General features: G+C 35.5%; 1 protein-coding gene across 1 annotated transcript in view; it reads left to right on the top strand.

Moving 5' to 3' along the window:
* Positions 1 to 18331, top strand: part of LOC133099777 (coiled-coil domain-containing protein 15-like) — a 96496-nt gene that overhangs the window by 28397 nt on the left and 49768 nt on the right. The window contains exon 14 of the mRNA XM_061203660.1: positions 751 to 854. Within this exon, the coding sequence (XP_061059643.1) occupies positions 751 to 854 (104 nt within the window). The remainder of the gene's footprint in view (positions 1 to 750; positions 855 to 18331) is intronic.

Raw genomic sequence — 18331 nt, 5'->3', positions numbered from 1 at the left:
CTTCTCTTGTTGCGGAGCACGGGCTCTAGGCACGTGGGCTTCAGTAGTTGTGGCACATGGGCTTCAGTAGTTGTGGCACGTGGGCTCAGTAGTTGTGGCGCATGGGCTTAGTTGCTCTGCGGCATGTGGGATCTTCCCGGACCAGGGCTCGAACCCATGGACCCTGCATTGGCAGGCAGATTCTTAACCACTGTGCCGCCAGGGAAGCCCCAGCATTTGCTTTTATTATACTTGTTCCCTTTAAAAGTATGATGCTCTGATATTCCTCAATCTTCCCTCCTCCCCACCATATTAGGCTAGGCTTAGAGTGTGCTTTTGTAGTGTGGTTTTAATTTTGAAAGTTAAAGTGACGCTGTTCTGTTATAAAATACCTCTTACATTCTTTCTTTGGCTCTGCTTCTGTGGTACTTACTACTTGGGAACACAGAGTAAATATAGTATGTATCTTATCATATTAAATATAATCATTTCCTCAAGTGCTATTGACAACTGACCATGCTAAGGGCAAACTAAATTAGTACTTCTTTTTCTGATTTGTCTGTTACATCTAATAGCTATGTGCTTGAAAATATAAATCTCTTGCTATACGTGATATTATCCTGAGTCACCATAAATAGAAGGAAATTAAGGACTTAATTCCCTGTGACTTTTGTATCATATAGTTTTCTTGTCTATGGCACAAGGATATTTTCCTTTCTTGGAAAGTCCTATGAAAGCAGAATCTTAACAATTTTAACTTCTTTTCTTTAGCGTCAAAAGCAGTACCTGAGATATAGACGACTCTTCATGGATATTGAAAGAGAACAAGTGAAAGAACAACAAAGGCAAAAAGAACAAAGGAAGAAAATTGAAAAGTAAGTTCTTTGATCCTCATTGTGAGCCTTAAATTACCAGTTAAGATGATTTTGGAAGCTAGGTTTTAGAAATAATCAAGCAGTGGTTTTACCTTCTTATCCATAGTGCAAACGATTTTTGATCTGGGTCGTAGTATTAAAAGATGGTTAAGAGCTATGTTTTTTTAATAGACTTTTTTTTTGGGAATAGTTTTAGGTTCATAGCAAAATTAAGCAGAAAGTACAAAAAGTTCCCATTTACTCCCTGCCCCTACACATGGACTGATTCCTCCACTGTCAATATCCTGTACCACAGTGATACATTTGTTACAACTCATAAACCTACATTGACATATCATAATCTATATTTTACATTAGGCTTCACTCTCAGTGTTGTACATTATTATAGGTTTTGAAAAATGTATAATGACATGTATCTACAAATGTAGTATCATACAGAATAGTTTTATTGCCCTAAAAATGCTCTGTGCTCTGTGTATTCATCTCTCCCTTCCCCCAGCCTATGGCAACCACTGATCTTGTTACTGGCTCCATTGTTTTGCTATTGGGTTGGCCAAAAGGTTCGTTTGGTTTTTCTGTAAGATGGCTCTAGTAGCACTTAGTTGTCTTTAACTTCATTCAAAACAAGTTTGTTAGATTGTATGTGACAGCTGTCATATCAGCGTGCATTTAAAAAAAGACTTATGAAAATTGGTGAATTTTTGTGTAGCCATTTTAATATTGAAGATGGAAGAAAAAAACCAACATTTTGGCATATTATGCTTTATTATTTCAAGAAAGGTAAATACGCAACCGAAATGCAAAAAAAGATTTGTGCAGTGTATGGAGAAGGTGCTGTGACTGATCGAACGTGTCAAAAGTGGTTTGCAAAGTTTTGTGCTGTAGATTTCTCACTGGATCATGCTCCACGGTCAGGTAGACCAGTTGAAGTTGATAGCGATCAAATCGAGACATTAATTGAGAATAATCAACATTATACCACACGAGAGATAGCCGATATACTCAAAATATCCAAATCAAGCGCTGAAAATCATTTGCACCAGCTTGGTTATGTTAATCGCTTTGATGTTTGGGTTCCACATAAGTTAAGCGAAGAAAACCTTCTGGACCGTATTTCCGCATGTGATTCTCTACTTAAACGTAATGAAAACATTCCGTTTTGAAAACAAATTGTGAGGGGTGATGAAAAGTGGATACTGTACACTAATGTGGAACGGAAGGAAGAGATCGTGGGGCAAGCGAAATGAACCACCACCAACCACACCAAAGGCCAGTCTTCATCCAAAGAAGGTGATGTTGTATATGTGGTGGGATTGGAAAGGAGTCCTCTATTATGAGCTTCTTCTGGAAAACCAAACGATTAATTCCAACAAGTACTGCTCCCAGTTAGACCAACTGAAAGCAGCACTCAATGAAAAGCATCCAGGATTAGTCAACAGAAAACGCATAATCTTCCATCAGGATAATGCAAGACCGCATGTTTCTTTGATGACCAGGCAAAAACTATTACAGCTTGGCTGGGAAGTTCTGATTCATCCGCCGTATTCACCAGACACTGCACCTTTGGATTTCCATTTATTTTGGTCTTTATAAAATTCTCTTAATGGAAAAAATTTCAATTCCCTGGAAGCTGTAAAAGGCACCTGGAACAGTTCCTTGCTCAAAAAGATAAAAAGTTTTGGGAAGATGGAATTATGAAGTTGCCTGAAAAATGGCAGAAGGTAGTGGAACAAAAGGGTGAATACGTTGTTCAATAAACTTCTTGGTGAAAATGAAAAAATGTGTCTTTTATTTTTACTTAAAAACCAAAGGCACTTTTGGCCAACCCAATATTTTCAGAATATCATATAGCTGAAATCATATGGTATGTAGCCTGTTCAGATTGACTTTTTCCTCTTAGTATTATGCATTTAAGATTCCTCAAATTCCTTTTCATGGTTTGATAATTCATTTCTTTTTAGTGCTGAATAATATTCTAAAATCTGGATGTACTACAGTTTATTTATCCATGCACCTACTGAAGGATATCTTGGTTTCTTCCAAGATTTGGCAGTTACAAATAAAGCTACTATAAGCATCCATGTACAGGTTTTGTGTGGGCATAAATTTTCAACTCCTTTGGGTAAATATTAAGGAGTACATTTGCTGGATTGTATGGTAAGAGGATGTTCACTTTTCTAAGAAACTATCAAACTTTCTTCCAAAATGACTGTACCACTTTGCAATCCATCAGCAATAAATGAGAGTTCTTGTTGCTCCACATCCTTGTCAGCATTTGATGCTGTCAGTGTTTTGGATTTTGGCCATTGTAATAGGAGTGTGTGGTGTCTCGTTGTTTTAAATTGCATTTCTCTGATGACATATGATGAGGAGCATCTTTTCATATGCTTACTAGCCATCTGTATTTCATCTTTGGTGAAGTGTCTGTTCAGGTCTTTTTGCATCTACATTCATCAGTGATATTGGTCTGTAATTTTTTTTTTTTGTAGTATCTTTGTCTGGTTTTGGTATCAGGGTGATGGTGGCCTTGTAGAATGAGTTTGGGAGTGTTCCTTCCTCTGCAATTTTTTGGAAGAGTTTGAGAAAGATGGGTGTTAGCTCTTCTCTAAATGTTTGATAGAATTCACCTGTGAAGCCATCTGGTCCTGGACTTCTGTTTGTTGGAAGACTTTTAATCACAGTTTCCATTTCATTACTTGTGACTGGTCTGTTCATATTTTCTGTTTCTTCCTGGTTCAGTCTTGGAAATTTATACCTTTCTAAGAACTTGTCCATTTCTTCCAGGTTGTCCATTTTATTGACATAGAGTTGCTTGTAGTAGTCTCTTATGATGCTTTGTATTTCTGCGGTGTCCATTGTAACTTCTCCTTTTTCATGTCTAATTTTATTGATTTGAGTCCTCTCCCTCTTTTTCTTGAGGAGTCTGGCTAAAGGTTTATCAATTTTGTTTATCTTCTCAAAGAACCAGCTTTTAGTTTTATTGATCTTTGCTATTGTTTTCTTTGTTTCTATTTCATTTATTTCTGCTCTGATCTTGATGATTTCTTTCCTTCTGCTAACTTTGGGTTTTGTTTTTTCTTCTTTCTCTAGTTCCTTTAGATGTAAGGTTAGATTGTTTATTTGAGATTTTTCTTGTTTCTTGAGGTAGGATTGTATTGCTATAAACTTCCCTCTTAGAACTGCTTTTGCTGCATCCCATAGGTTTTGGATCATCGTGTTTTCATTGTCATTTGTCTCTAGGTTTTTTTGATTTCCTCTTTGATTTCTTCAGTGATCTCTTGGTTATTTAGTAATGTATTGTTTAGCCTGTATGTGTTTGTATTTTTTACGTTTTTTCCCCTGTAATTGATTTCTAATCTCATAGCTTCATGGTCAGAAAAGATGCTTGATATGATTTCAATTTTCTTAAATTTACTGAGGCTTGATTTGTGACCCAAGATATGGTCTATCCTGGAGAATGTTCCGTGTGCACTTTAATTCTTCTAGGTGTTTGTTCTTTAATTCTTCTAGGTCTTTGTTAAACATTTCTTGCATCTTCTCGATCTTTGTTTGCCTCCATTCTTTTTCCGAGGTCCTGGATCATCTTCACTATCATTATTCTGAGTTCTTTTTCTGGAAGCTTGCCTATCTCCACTTCATTTAATTGTTTTTCTGGGGTTTTATCTTGTTCCTTCATCTGTTATATAGCCCTCTGCCTTTTCATTTTGTCTATCTTTCTGTGAATGTGGTTTTCTTTCCACAGGCTGCAGAATTGTAGTTCTTCTTGCTTCTGCTCAAGTGTTTTGATTGGATAAAAGTGATGAATGCTGCACTCTCTGCCTAGCAGAGAAAAGGGTAAACTCTTTCTGGTCATAGATAACATAATTTGGAGCCTGTAAAAAATTTTAAAACAATATTATTCAGTCAAAATTTTCTAGGCATGTCAAGAGATAGGACCAGATAACCAAAAGCTAACAGAAGCAGGCTCACAGATGCCACAGATATTGGTGTTATCAGACAAGGACTTTAAAACACATGATTAATATCTTTAAGTAAATAGAGGAAAAGATGGAGAAAATAGATGAAAATATGGAGAATTTCACCAGAGAACTGGAATCTTTAAAATAGAATAAAATAGAAAGTCTGAAATTAAAAAAATAGGATCTTAAAATATGCACTCCATGCATAATGAGATACCACTTCATACTCACTAGAATAGCTCAAACAAACAAACAAAACCCAACTTAACAGTACCAAATAGTGGCAAGGGTGTAGATTAACTGTAACTCATGTATTTAAAGTGAAAGAGGAGAAGAGCACAGCTACTTTAGAAAACTGTTTAGTATTTTTATATAGTTAAATGTACACCTACGCTATGACCCAGCCGCTTTACTGCTAGATATTTCCTTAAGAAAAATGAAAACATTCATAAAAACTCCGAACGGAGACAATATATTTTCAAGTGTCCATGGCATTTACCAAAATTGATCACATCCTGGGTTATCTTCTAGAGTATGTTCTCTATAGCAATATTAAGCTATAAATTAGTAAGAAGAACATTTTCAAAGATAAAATTATAGTGGAAATTAGGAAGTGCTTTGAAGGGAATAAGAATGAAAATAAAACATATCAAAACTTCTCAGATGCAGCTAAAGCAGTGCTTAGAGGGAACATTGCAGCCTCAACTGAAATTATCAGAAAAAGTGAAAAGGCTGAAAAATCAACATTATAATTTGCTATCCTAAGAAGCTAGGAAAAAATAGCAAATCCAACCAGAAGAAAGAAATCAGAAAGAATAGAAATCAATGAAATAGAAAACAAATGTACAATGGAGAAAATCAGCAAAGCCAAAAATTGGTTCTTTGAAAATTTACTTTTGCTGGGGACATATCTCTTTTACTAATCAGTGAAATGAAATGAGAGAAGACATCATTTACCAGTATTAGGAATGAAAAAGGAGCCATTACTACAGAGCCTAGAAACATTAAATGTTAATAAGAGGACATTATGAACAACTTTACACTAAAAAATTTGATCACTTTGATGAACTAGACAAACTCCTGTAAAAATAAAAAACTGAAAATGGATGCAAGAAGGAATAGAAATCTGAGTAAACCCATATCACGTAAAGGAATTAAATCACTTACTGAAAAAAAAATCTTACCTAAAAGAAAAATTCAAGTTCAGGTCCAGGCTCAGATGTCTTCATTAGGGGATCCCAAGTATTTAAGGGAAAAAAATAACACCAGGGTTTACATAAACTATTCTAGAGAATGGAAAACAGAGAATACTTCCCAAATAATTGTAGAGGCCAGCATAGTCTTAGTACCAGCCTGACAAGGACGTTAAAAGAAATCAACACTTACAGACTAATTTCTCTCATGAGCATAAATGTAAATATTCCAAGTAAAATAAGAAGACCCAGTGGCCTATGAGGGGCACTGCTGCAGGCCCCTGTCCTTGGGGCTTCTGCCTGAACCTGTGCCTCCTTCCCCAGGGCAGCTTCTTAACCACCCCTGAACTGCTCCCAAGCTATGGACTCAATGGAAACAAAGCTTTTTGCAAAAACAATGATGATGAACAAAATGACTAAAGTAAACACTCCAAGATGTTTAAGAATTGTCTTTTGGGCTTCCCTGGTGGTGCAGTGGTTGAGAATCCACCTGCCAATGCAGGGGACATGGGTCCGAGCCCTGGTCCAGGAAGATCCCACATGGCACGGAGCAACTAAGCCCGTGCGCCACAACTACTGAGCCTGTGCTCTAGAGCCCGCAAGCCACAACTACTGAGCCTGCGTCCCACGACTATTGAAGCCCATGCGCCTAGAGCCCGAGCTCCGCAACAAGAGAAGCCACCGCAATGAGAAGCCCGTGCACCACAACGAAGAGTAGCCCCCGCTCGCCACAACTAGAGAAAAGCCTGCACGCAGCAATGAAGACCCAACGCAGCCAAAAATAAATAAATACATAAATTAAAAAAAAAAAAAGAATTGTCTTTCACTGGTGGAAGTAAATCATTTTTTTCTATTCCTTCTGCATTTCAATTTTTTATCGTTAGCATATTTGACTTTGGGAGCCTAAACAATATCTACATTGTAAGGGACCCCTTGCTGAATATCTTGTTTGTTTTGCTATAGAGAGTACAAAGACTTCTGAAATTTTTATGTGGCAGTCCACTGGTGAGAATAGTTTTCCTGTGAGGTGTTTAATAGTTCCTTTGGTATGTTTTTATTCTCACATTTTTTTTCCCCTTTGAGATATGTTATAATACTCTTGTCCTAAAAGCAACTTGACAAAAACTGCTGCAGTAAAAAAGTGTGTGTGTATGTGTATTTTGGATTGGGGTTAGAAGAGAGAGGCTTGGAAGAATCCTCATGAGGTTGTCTAGGATATCCTTTAGGCAGAATTCTATTTAAATATTTCAAGGATCTTTTCTATTCTTAATATTCTTTAGGATTGTAGTTATATTGATATAATCTCCCAAATAACAATTTCAGAACATAAGGACATTGGCTCTCGGACGTTCATTCTTATATCTAGGCCAGATTTGTCTTACTATAACCTAGTTATTTTGCCATAATTATGATCTGATCTACATCAAAAAAAATCTCAGTTCTGTGGTGCCCATATATAAGCGTTTTTACAGACTCATCAGGCAAAAGACAGAATGGAAATTTCAGTTCATTTAACTGAAGCCAGAACATCCCTGCTGTGGGTATTTTATGTCTACCTTAAATCTTCTTATGACAACCCTACCACATGGCATAGTCGGTGGGGAATTCTTCTTTAGCTACACTGCTGACCTTCTTTGAAAGCTTTTCTGCTTAAGGCTTTTGTTTTATTGCCATTTTCTCACCAGATAATCTTTTTCTTGTTGGATTTATACTCTTGACCCCAGAAAAAATATGAAGGTCTCTGTCTTACAGATGGTATCAGAACATTAAATCTGTTGTCATTGACAGTTTGCAAGTAATTAAAATTTATTTTTTGCTTTTTCCTTGTTGAAGAAACTAAATCATGCATGCCTTCTTTGCATGGGGGTTATATGTTTTAACTTAAAGACAAAAGCCATTTTAGCAACATTCTAAAGTAAACATATACCTGCTTTCTGAACCGGGATTGATAATAACCACTTTACCTCACCCAGTTGTTATAAGAATCAAATGATATGTTTTCATTCATTCACTTAGCAGCTACTTATTGAGCATCTATTAATTGGTAGACATGATGCTAGACTTAAGAGGTGCAAAAAATGGAAGACATGATCCCACCCTTCAAGGATCTTACTAGATAGATTTCACTGACTAATGGGGAGGCAGATAAATGAATAGGTAATCATAATACCATATATTAAGTATTACAAGACAGTATAGCAAGTGGTTAAGAACATGCGGATACATGTGTTGAAGTCCCAGTTCTGCTGCCTACCAGCTCTGTGACTTTGGGAAAGTTACCTTCTATAAGCCCCAGTTTCTTCTCTATAAAACAGGGATAATAATGATGTATACCTTAGAAAGTTGCTGTGAGGATTAAATGAGGTAACATAGTAAATGAGCTTAGTGTAGAATCTGGCATGTAGTATATGCTCAATAAATGTTAGTTGCCAAATATTTAAGGGAAAAAATAATACCAAGTTTTATATAAAATATTCCAGAGAATGGAAAACAGGGAATACTTCCCAGATAATTATAGAAGACAGTATAACCTTAATACCAACCTGTCATGGGTATTACAAGAAAGCAATGTTACAGACTAATTTCTTTCATCAACATAAATGTAAAAAATCAAGTAAAATATCAGTAAAATAAAATCTTTCTTCTTATGTCATTAGAAGGAAAAAATTACAAGAATGTCTGAGAGCACGGAGACTGTGTTTCGAACTCAAGTGTGAAAAAGGCCCCCCGTGGGGTAGAGCTGTTCAATCACACAAAAAAGAGAGAAGTCAGTCCCCCAGGAAGCCTGGCTGGGATATAAATTGCCCAGGGCCAGGACATGCGCCAAGGCTGCTGCTGCTGGTGCTGGGTCCATTTTCTCGAGGACAGGGAAGGCTTCCTGGGCTGAGTTGTGAAGGGTTAGAAGAAGTAGTATGAGACAAAATTGGAATTGGATTGGGGAAAAGAGTAGATGGGAATTCTAGGCAAAAAGAATAGCATTGTAAAAGCAGTAACTCATGAAAGAATAGGACACTTCTGAGTTGGATGTGATTGGAGCTAAAGGAATGGCAAGAAGTAAACCTTCAAAATGAGGAAAGATCATAAAGAACTTTGTATGTCATGAGAAGGAATTTGGATTTTATCCTGAAAACAGGAGCCATTTAGAGGCATTGTGAGGAATAGATAAAATGGCTAAGACTAGATGTTATTATTGAAGTAATATACTTATACAGAAGATGAACGGTGAAATTAATTTTTTAAAGGTTACTAAATATTAAGCCCTTACTGCATGTTAAATGCTTTACATAGATTATTGTATCATTTAATTGATACACAGTCCTGCAGGGTAGTGGTGGCCACCATTCATTGAGTGTTTACAATATGCCAGACATACTGTTGGGTGTTTTAGAGGCATTAGCTCATTTGCCTACTTCAATAACGTATGAGGTAAATTTTATTATTCTTTTTATTTTACAGATGAGAAAATGAGTTCCAGAGAGGTTAAGTAATTTGCCTAAGATTAAGATCACACTTAGCAATGGCAGAACTGGGATTCAATCCCAGATTTATTTGACTCCATCACCTAAGCACTTTGAAGTCTGTAACTTCAATAAGTTATAAGCCAGGGCCAGGAAGGCAGCGAGGAGGAGGCAGTTTTAAGAGCAAAAGAGGTAGAATTAATAAAATACTGTCAGAGGAGAATTCAAGGATAAGTCCCAGGTTTATGGCTTAGGCCACCAGGTAAATGGGGTACTATGAAACATTTTCCAGGAAGGAGGTGGAGGTGGAGAGGATAAGTTTAGTTTGGGGGCATATTGGATTTGAAGTTCTTAAAGGAAATCCAAGTAGAGTGTCCAGTAGGAAATATTAAGTTATTTTTAGTAATGATTTCAGAAATCACTAAGGAAGAATACTATCAGAATCAAGAAACAGAGAGACAGAGAAAAAAAGTTGAACAGAAAAACAGGATCAGCAGGCAAAGATTTAGACTGTGCTAGATTAGACCTTAATCATGTTGTACCAAAGAGGAAGATTTCTGTCATCTCCTTGAGAAGTTATTTTTCTAACAGAGCACCTCTTTTTTTTTTGAATATTATTTTATTGTATTTTTTTATACAGCAGGTTCTTATTAGTTATCTATTTTATACTTATTAGTGTATATATGTCAATCCCAATCTCCCAGTTCATCCCATCACCACCACCTAACAGAGCACCTCTTTTAACTCCTGAAATAAATCTATTTCTTATTCTTGGATGCAGAATTCCTTTTATTTGATGGTGTTAGTGTTGGCGAATTTCTGTGATTGCTCAAGAAGTATGAATCCATAGAGCCAAAAAGATAGCCCTCGATTTTAGTTTTAGGTCTCTATCTTGGTTTAACTTTGTAAAGGATTAGTGGTGTGGCTTTATATGGAAGATAGCTAACAAGAGTTTTTGAGTTGTTGTTGTAATTATAAGAATATATTTTTAATGCAGTTTGCCTGTGATATCACTTTCTTTTCAGGATTCTCTTCAAAATGTAAATATTGACATCTACTTGTTGTTTAGTTGTGCAAACACCCAGTGTAGCAAGTTTACAAATCAATTTGCAGTGTTTTGTATTCTTACTCTCTTTTACTGAAAGTCTGACACTGGTTTTAGAATACCTTTTAGCATAACCAGAGAACCAGTATAATTGTATTCACGTCAGTGCCCTGGGAAAAACCGATATGTTGACATGTTGATTTCCAACCTAGTTTAGTTTCTATTGTGTGTCAGCTAAAAGGTATATTTATGCAAGAAGCTTTAAAGACATCCGAGAAGAATAAACTTGTTTATAGAATAATTGTTTATATCAACTTTTTTAGTTGGTTTTTGCCATTTTTTATTTTTATGATCCTTTCTGAAACTACTGTATGGCAGTAGTTCTTAACCTGAGAATCTGACCAAAGCTGCGGATTCTTTTTCCAGATAAATACCTTTGAGACACTCAAGTGGAATGTCAAATTGGCAGGTAGTTAAGTAGGTTTGAATCTCAGAGGAATGGTCTATGCTGGAACTGTAGCTTAATGAGTTACAGGTGGGAGTGGGTGGTAACTGAAGCAGATGATATGCGTAAAGTCACCTGGGAAGAAGGCATAGTGTAAGACATGGAGAATGCCTAGATGTAGTGTATTTCTGCTTATGTACTATGACTTTTTGGAGAGCCCCAAACTATTTTAATATCTAAGATATTTTGCTCCCTTGAATCAATTTTTGCTGCCTTGGGTACAATGTTGCCCCTGTTGAGAATGTAAATGCTAGATGGATTAACCTGTAGGCCACCACTGACCTTAGAGAGACTTGTTTTGGTGGAGTGATTGATGGGTCTTAATAAGCCATATTGGAGCGGGAGAGGAGATCAGGAAATAGAGAGAGAAAGCTAGACAACTCTTAAGATGTTTGACTGTGAGGAGAGGAGTAGCTATGGGGGAGAAGGGGGAAAGGGCTGATTCCATCATTTCTAGTAATTTTCCTGTTACCAACATTTCAGAAACAATGCTGATGTGTTTCCTTAGCTCTTAGTTTACTGGTATAGAGAATAAATGGTATAGAGAATTATACCAGTAACTAAGCTGTTCTGTTGTCATTCACTTGGCTCCATTTGTTTCACTATTGAAAACCTCACTTTAATTTCTTATCTGCAGAAAAATCTTTTCACATTCGCCTTTTTCACAAGCTAAGGAGTTATTGAACTAATCAAATATGAATGTCCTAAAAACGTTTACTTTTTTTACTGGCTCTCTTTGGAATAAGATCTTTATATAAGAAGATCTTTAGCCAAGGGCACCTATGATCTTAGGCTTATCTTTAAACTTTTGTACTCTTTTAATCTCTTCCTTTTATTCTCTTATTTCATGCATTATATTTTAAGAGTGCACAGCGACGTGTATTTTAAAGTCAATTTTGGGGAATTCCCTGGTGGTCCAGTGGTTAGGACTCCAAGATTCCACTGCAGGGGGGCACAGGTTTGATCCCAGTTCGGGGAACTAAGATCTCTCATACTTTGCGGCACAGTCAAAAAAAAAAAAAAAAAAAAGTCAATTGTGAAGAGGTATGTGTCTTGTGGCTCTTCTCCACATTACCTTTCTCACATTCCTAGTACACAACTTTATATGCCTTTAAATCTTGATCCTTGCTAGTTATAAAAACATTATCTCTCTGCCCAAGTGGCAGTAGTGAGATTTCTTACCTCTACCCTATTACAACTTTATATTGCATTTGAGTTTGAATCATACCATATAAGCTATATTTATGTTCTATACTCTTTGAGGAATACTCAACTTAGACTTACAGTTGTAGCTCAAGAAAGAACAGCAAGTGTGGCAGAACAGTTATAAGAAAATCCTTGTTCAAAGTGGCCTTGTCACTCTGCTAGAGGTGGCCAGAGATTAGCTGTCATAATCTGGATGGACTTAGTTGCACATACAATACAAGTTTCTTGTGCTTTTCCAGAGCCTGATCTTTCAGCCTTTATAGGACAGCTTCAGCTTTCAGCCTTTATAGGACAGGTTTTAGTATATACCTGTGTTAATCTAAGTAAAAGGAAGCCCATAATTCCCCTGGAGCAAATAGCCTGCTACAAATGGATAGAAGCCCAGAATTTTCAGCAGTTCATGCTTTATTGAAGAGGTGTGAGTATGAATTGACCTCACACTACTGTTCAGAAAACAATAGCTCATTTGTTTCAAAGTAATTTTTAGCAACTGACATTATCAGAATATATTTATAAGTTCTAGCCTTGAAGTAATTATATTTCTTAACAAAAGCTCTTAAATTAGGTTTTCTGACAATTTTCTCACTGAGCAACTCATTTCCTCTCTGCAAGTAGGTGTTTTTTTAAAAATAAACATAATTGATATTCAATAAACTACACATATAAAAGTGTAAACTTTGATGTTTTCTCTCACACACACACACACACACAGCGACTATCATAGTCAAGATAGTGAACATATCTATCATCCTCAAAAGTTTCCTCATGCCCTAGGTAGCACCTCTTTCCTGCCCTCCCCACCTTTTTCCCCAGGCAACCACTGGTTTGCTTTGTGTCACTATAGATTAGTTTGCATTTTCTGGAGACGTACAACATGTACTCTTGGGCCCAGCTCCTTTTATTCAGAGTAATTATTTTGTCCTTGTTGTTATGATACCAAGAGTTTATTCCTTTTTGTTACTGGATGGTATTCCATTGTATGGATATACCACAATTTGTTTATCCATTCATAGTTTGATGGACATTTGAGTTGTTTCCAGTTTTTGGCTATTACAAATAAAGCTGCAGTGAACATTCGTGTGCAAGTCTTTGGAAATATGTTACCTTTTCTCTTGGGTGAATACCTGAGAGTGGACTGGATCATCATAGTAGGTATATATTTCACTTTTTAAAGAAACTGTCAAAAGGCTTTCCAAAGTAGTTGTACCACTTTATATTACCACCAGCAAGAGTAATATAACTTGCAAGAGTTCAAGTTCCCTTACATCATCACCAACACTTGGTATGGTCAGTCTTTTTCATTTTAGCCATTTGAATAGGTATGTAGTGGCATCTCATTGTGGTTTTAGTTTACATTTCCTGAATGACTAACTGTGTTGTACTTTTGGCATCATATTTAAGATATCATTGCCTAACCCAAGGTCACAAAAATTTTCTTTTTTGTTTTCTTCTAGAAAGATTATCATTGTAGGTTTTACATTTAGGTCTGCAATCCAGCTTGAGTTAATTTTCACATATAGTTTGAAGTTTATTTTTTTGTATGTGGATATCCATTTGCTGAAAAGTTATTCTTTCTCCACTGCATTGCTTTTGTGCATTTGTCAAAAATCAGTTGTCCAGCAAACAATAAAAGAGAAGATTGATGTTGGACTTCATCAAAATTAAAAACCATCAAGAAAGTGAAAAAACAACTACAGAATGGGAGAAATTATTTGCAAATCATATATCTGATGAGAGACTTGTAGTCAGAATATATAAAAGAACTCTTACAACTCGATAATAAAAAGATAACCCAATTAAAAGGTAGACAAAGGATTTAACTAGACATTTCTCCTAGGGAAATATATAAATGGCTAATAAGCACTTGAAAAGATATGCAACATCATTAGTTATTGGGAAGTGCAAATCAAAACCACAGTGAGATACCACTTCACACACATAAGAATTGCTCTAATAAAAAAGACAAATTATAACAAGTGCTGATGAGGATGTCTAAAATTTAGAAGTCCCATACATTGTTGGTGGGGAATGTAAAATGGTACAATCACTTTGGAAAACAGTTTAGCAATTTCTCATAAGGTTAAACATAGAGTTACCATATGACTCAGCAATTCCATTCTTGGGTGTATACCCAAGAGAACTAAAAATGTATGTCCACACACAAACTTACACAAATGTTCATAGCAGCATTATTCAAAATAGCCAGGAAGTGGAAGCATCCCAAATGTCCATAAACTGATGAATAGATAAATAAAATACATAGATACAGATAATATCTATACAGTAGAATATCAGCAACAAAAAGGAATGAAGTACCAGTACATGCTACAACATGGACTTATGCCAAGTGAAAGAAGCCAGTCATGAAAGGCTGCATATTGTATGATCCCATTTATATGAAATGTCAAGAACAGGCAATCTATAGAGACAGAAAAATTAGTGTTTGCCTAGGGCTAGGTGGGAGTGGGTGGAAGGTGACTGTTAATGAGTACAAGGTTTCTTTTGGGGATGATGAAAATGTTCTCAAATTACATTATGGTCATGTGAACTTTATGGTATGCAAATAATATCTCAGTAAAGATGTTAAAAAAAATGAGCCATCCTTATATGTGTGGGTTTATTTCTGGACTTTCTCTTCTGTTTTACTGATCTATTTGTCTATCTTTATGCTAATACCATGCTGTTCTGATTGGTATAGTTTTATAATAATGCTTGAAATCAGGTAGTGTTAGCCCTCCTGTTTATTTTTCCCCAGAGTCGCCATGGCTATTTTAGGCCATTTGCATTTCCGTATGAATTTTTAAATGTTTGTCAATTTCTACCAAAGAACTTTCTTGGATTTTGAGTGGGATTGTGTTGAATCTGTAGATAATTTGGGGAGAATTGACATCTTAATGATATTGAGTCTTCCAACCCAGGAACATTTATTTAGCGCTCCTTTAATTTTTCTCAGTTATAGTTTTCAGTGTATAGGTCTTTCACATTTTTTGTCAGGTCTATCCTGAAGTATTTCATATTTTTGAAGCTATTGTAAATGGTATTTTTAAAAATTTTCAATTGCTGATTTTGTTGTTGTCGTTGCTAGTATATGGAAATATACAGTTGATTTTTGGATATGGATCTTTGTACTCACTTATTAATTCATTGGATTTTTTTTACATGGTAATCATGTCATCTTTAAACAAAAACGGTTTTACTTCTTCCTTTAAATCTGGATGTCTTTTATTTCTCTGTCTTGCCTGATTTCACTGGCTAGAACCTCCAGAATGTTGAATAGAAGTGATGAGAGTGGACAATCCTGATTTTAGAGAGAAAGCATTTAGTCTTTCACCATCAAGTATGATGTTAGCTATAGTTTTTTCTTAGGTTCCCTTCTCTTCCTAGTTGGTTGAGAATCTTAATCTGGAATGGATGTTGGATTTTGTCAATTTTTTTTTCCTCTCTAGCGAGATGATCATAGGTTTTCTTTTCTAGTTTGCTAATATGGTGAATAACATTGTTTGATTTTCGAATGTTAAATCAGTCCTGCATTCCTGGGGTTACACCCCACTTGGTAATAATGTATTATCCTTTTACTGTATTGTTTGAGGGACTTCCCTGATGGTGCAGTGGTTAAGAATCTGCCTGCCAAGGCAGGGGACATGGGTTCCACCCCTGGTCCGGGAAGATCCCACATGCCGTGGAACAACTAAGCCCGTGCGCCACAACTACTGAGCCTGTGCTCTAGAGCCCACGAGCCACAACTACTGAGCCCACGCACCACAACTACTGAAGCCCGCGCGCCTAGAGCCCGTGCTCCTAGAGCCCATGCTCCGCAACAAGAGAAGCCACCACAATGAGAAGCCCGAGCACCGCAACGAAGAGTAGCCTCTGCTTGTGGCAACTAGAGAAAGCCCGCGTGCAGCAACAAAGACCCAACGCAGCCAAAAATAAATAAATAAATAAATTTATAATGTATTGTTTGGTAAGATTTGCTAAAAATTTTGTTTAGAATTTACATCTATGTTCTAGGAGATATTGGCTTTTACTTTTCTTGTAATATCTTTGACAGGTTTTGTTTTCAGGGAAATGCTAGCCTCATAGAATGAGCTGGGGAGTATTTGGGAGGAGGAGTTTATGTAGAATTGGCATTATTTCTTCCCTAACTGTTTGGTAGAATTTGCCAGTGACTCTGCCTGTTTCTGGACTCTTCACTGTGGAAATGTTCTTAACAACAGTTTCAACATTGATAGTAGAAATAGGGGTATTCAGGTTATTTTCTTCTTGATGAGGCTTTAGTAGTTTGTTTCAACAAATTTGTCATTTCATCTAGGTTGTCTAATTTATTGGCATAAAATTATTCTTAGTATTCTCCTATTATCCTTTTAATATCTGTAGAATCTGTAGTAGTTTCATTTCTCTTATTTTTTATCTTAAAAATTGTATCTTCTCTCTCTCTTTTTTTTTTCATGATTAGATAAGCTCAAGATTTATCAGTTTTATTGATCTTCTCAAAGTCCTAGTGTTTGGTTTCATTAATTTTTTTAATTCTGTTTTCTAATTCATTGATTTCTGCTTCAATCTTTATTATTTCTTTTGTTCTGCTTACTTTAGATTTAATTTCCTCCTCTTTTTTAAGTTCCTTAAGGTAGAAGATTAGGACATTTACTTGATACCTTCCTTCTTTTCTCATATAGGCATTTAGTGCTATAAATATCATACTAAATACTCTTTAGCCGCATTCAATAAATTCATTTTCATTTGGTTCAAAATACCTTCTAATTTCCCCTTTTTTCTTCTTTGGTCATGGTTATTTAGCAGTGTGTTATTTAATTTCCAAGTATTTGGAGATCTTTCAAGGATCTTTCTGTTATTGATTTCTAATTTAATTCTATTGTACTATGTATGTCTTGAAGTCTTTTGAATTTACTGACACTTGTTTTATGGCCCAGAATATGATTTATCTTTGTAAATGTTCTAAGTTCAATAACCTTATAATAGAAGAATGTGTATTCTCTTGTTCTATAAATGTGTATTCTGCTATTCTATAAATGTTGTGGAGTGTTCTATAAATGTCCATTAGGTCAAGTTGGTTGATGATGTTGATCAAGTCCATATCTTTGCCATTTTTATGCGTAGTTATTCTATCAATAATTGAGAGAGGGTATTAAAAATCTCTGCCTGTAACTATGGATTTATTGTATCTCCTTGAAGTTCCATCAGTCTTTGTTTCATGTATTTTGAAGCTCTTTTATTAGATACATAACTGTTTGGGATTGTTATGTCTTCTCAATTAATTGACTCCATAATTATGAAGTGATCTTTATCTCTGATATTTTGTTTGCTCTGAAATCTACATTGTCTGATGCTAATATACCTACTCCAACCTTCTTTTAACTAGTGCTAGCATATCTTTTGTATTTCTTGTATTTTTAATCTATTTGTTTCTTTATATTTAAAGTGCGTTTCTTGTCAGCAGCATGTAGTTGGGTTGTGACTTTTTGTCAAATCTGACAGTCTCTTCCTTTTAATTGGGGTGTTTAGATCATTTACTTTTAATGTGATTTTTGGTAGGGTTTGATATAAGTATATTATCTTGCTATTTGTCACATCTGTTCTTTGTCCTCTTTTTCTCTTTTTATGCCTTCTTTTGAGTTACTTTTATATTTTTATATCTATTACATCTCCTTTGATGGCATGTTAACTATGACATTTTTGTTATTTTATTGGTTGTTCTAGGATTTATATCATACATCTCTAACTTTTCACAGTCTACCTTCAAATGATATTATACTACTTCACATATAGTATAAAAATCTTAATATAAGAATCTTAAAGTAATGTTCTTCCATTTCTCTCATCCCAACCTTTATGCTATTGTCATACATTTTACTTTTATATATAAAATACATTGTTATTTTTGTTAAAGCAGTCTATTATTATTTAAAGAGATTTAACTAATAAGAAAAATCTTATAAATATTACCTAAAGTATCACTTTGCTCATGTCTGAAAGACAACCTTTAACATTTCTTTTAGTTGTGGATACACAGGCATACCTCGTTTTATTGCACTATGTTTTATTGCACTTTGCAGATATTGCATTTTTTACAAATTGAAGGTATGTGGCAAC

The sequence above is a fragment of the Eubalaena glacialis genome, chromosome 10 (genome assembly GCF_028564815.1).
Source record: "Eubalaena glacialis isolate mEubGla1 chromosome 10, mEubGla1.1.hap2.+ XY, whole genome shotgun sequence".
Taxonomy (NCBI): domain Eukaryota; kingdom Metazoa; phylum Chordata; class Mammalia; order Artiodactyla; family Balaenidae; genus Eubalaena; species Eubalaena glacialis.
This window is presented reverse-complemented; position numbering and strand designations above follow the sequence as displayed.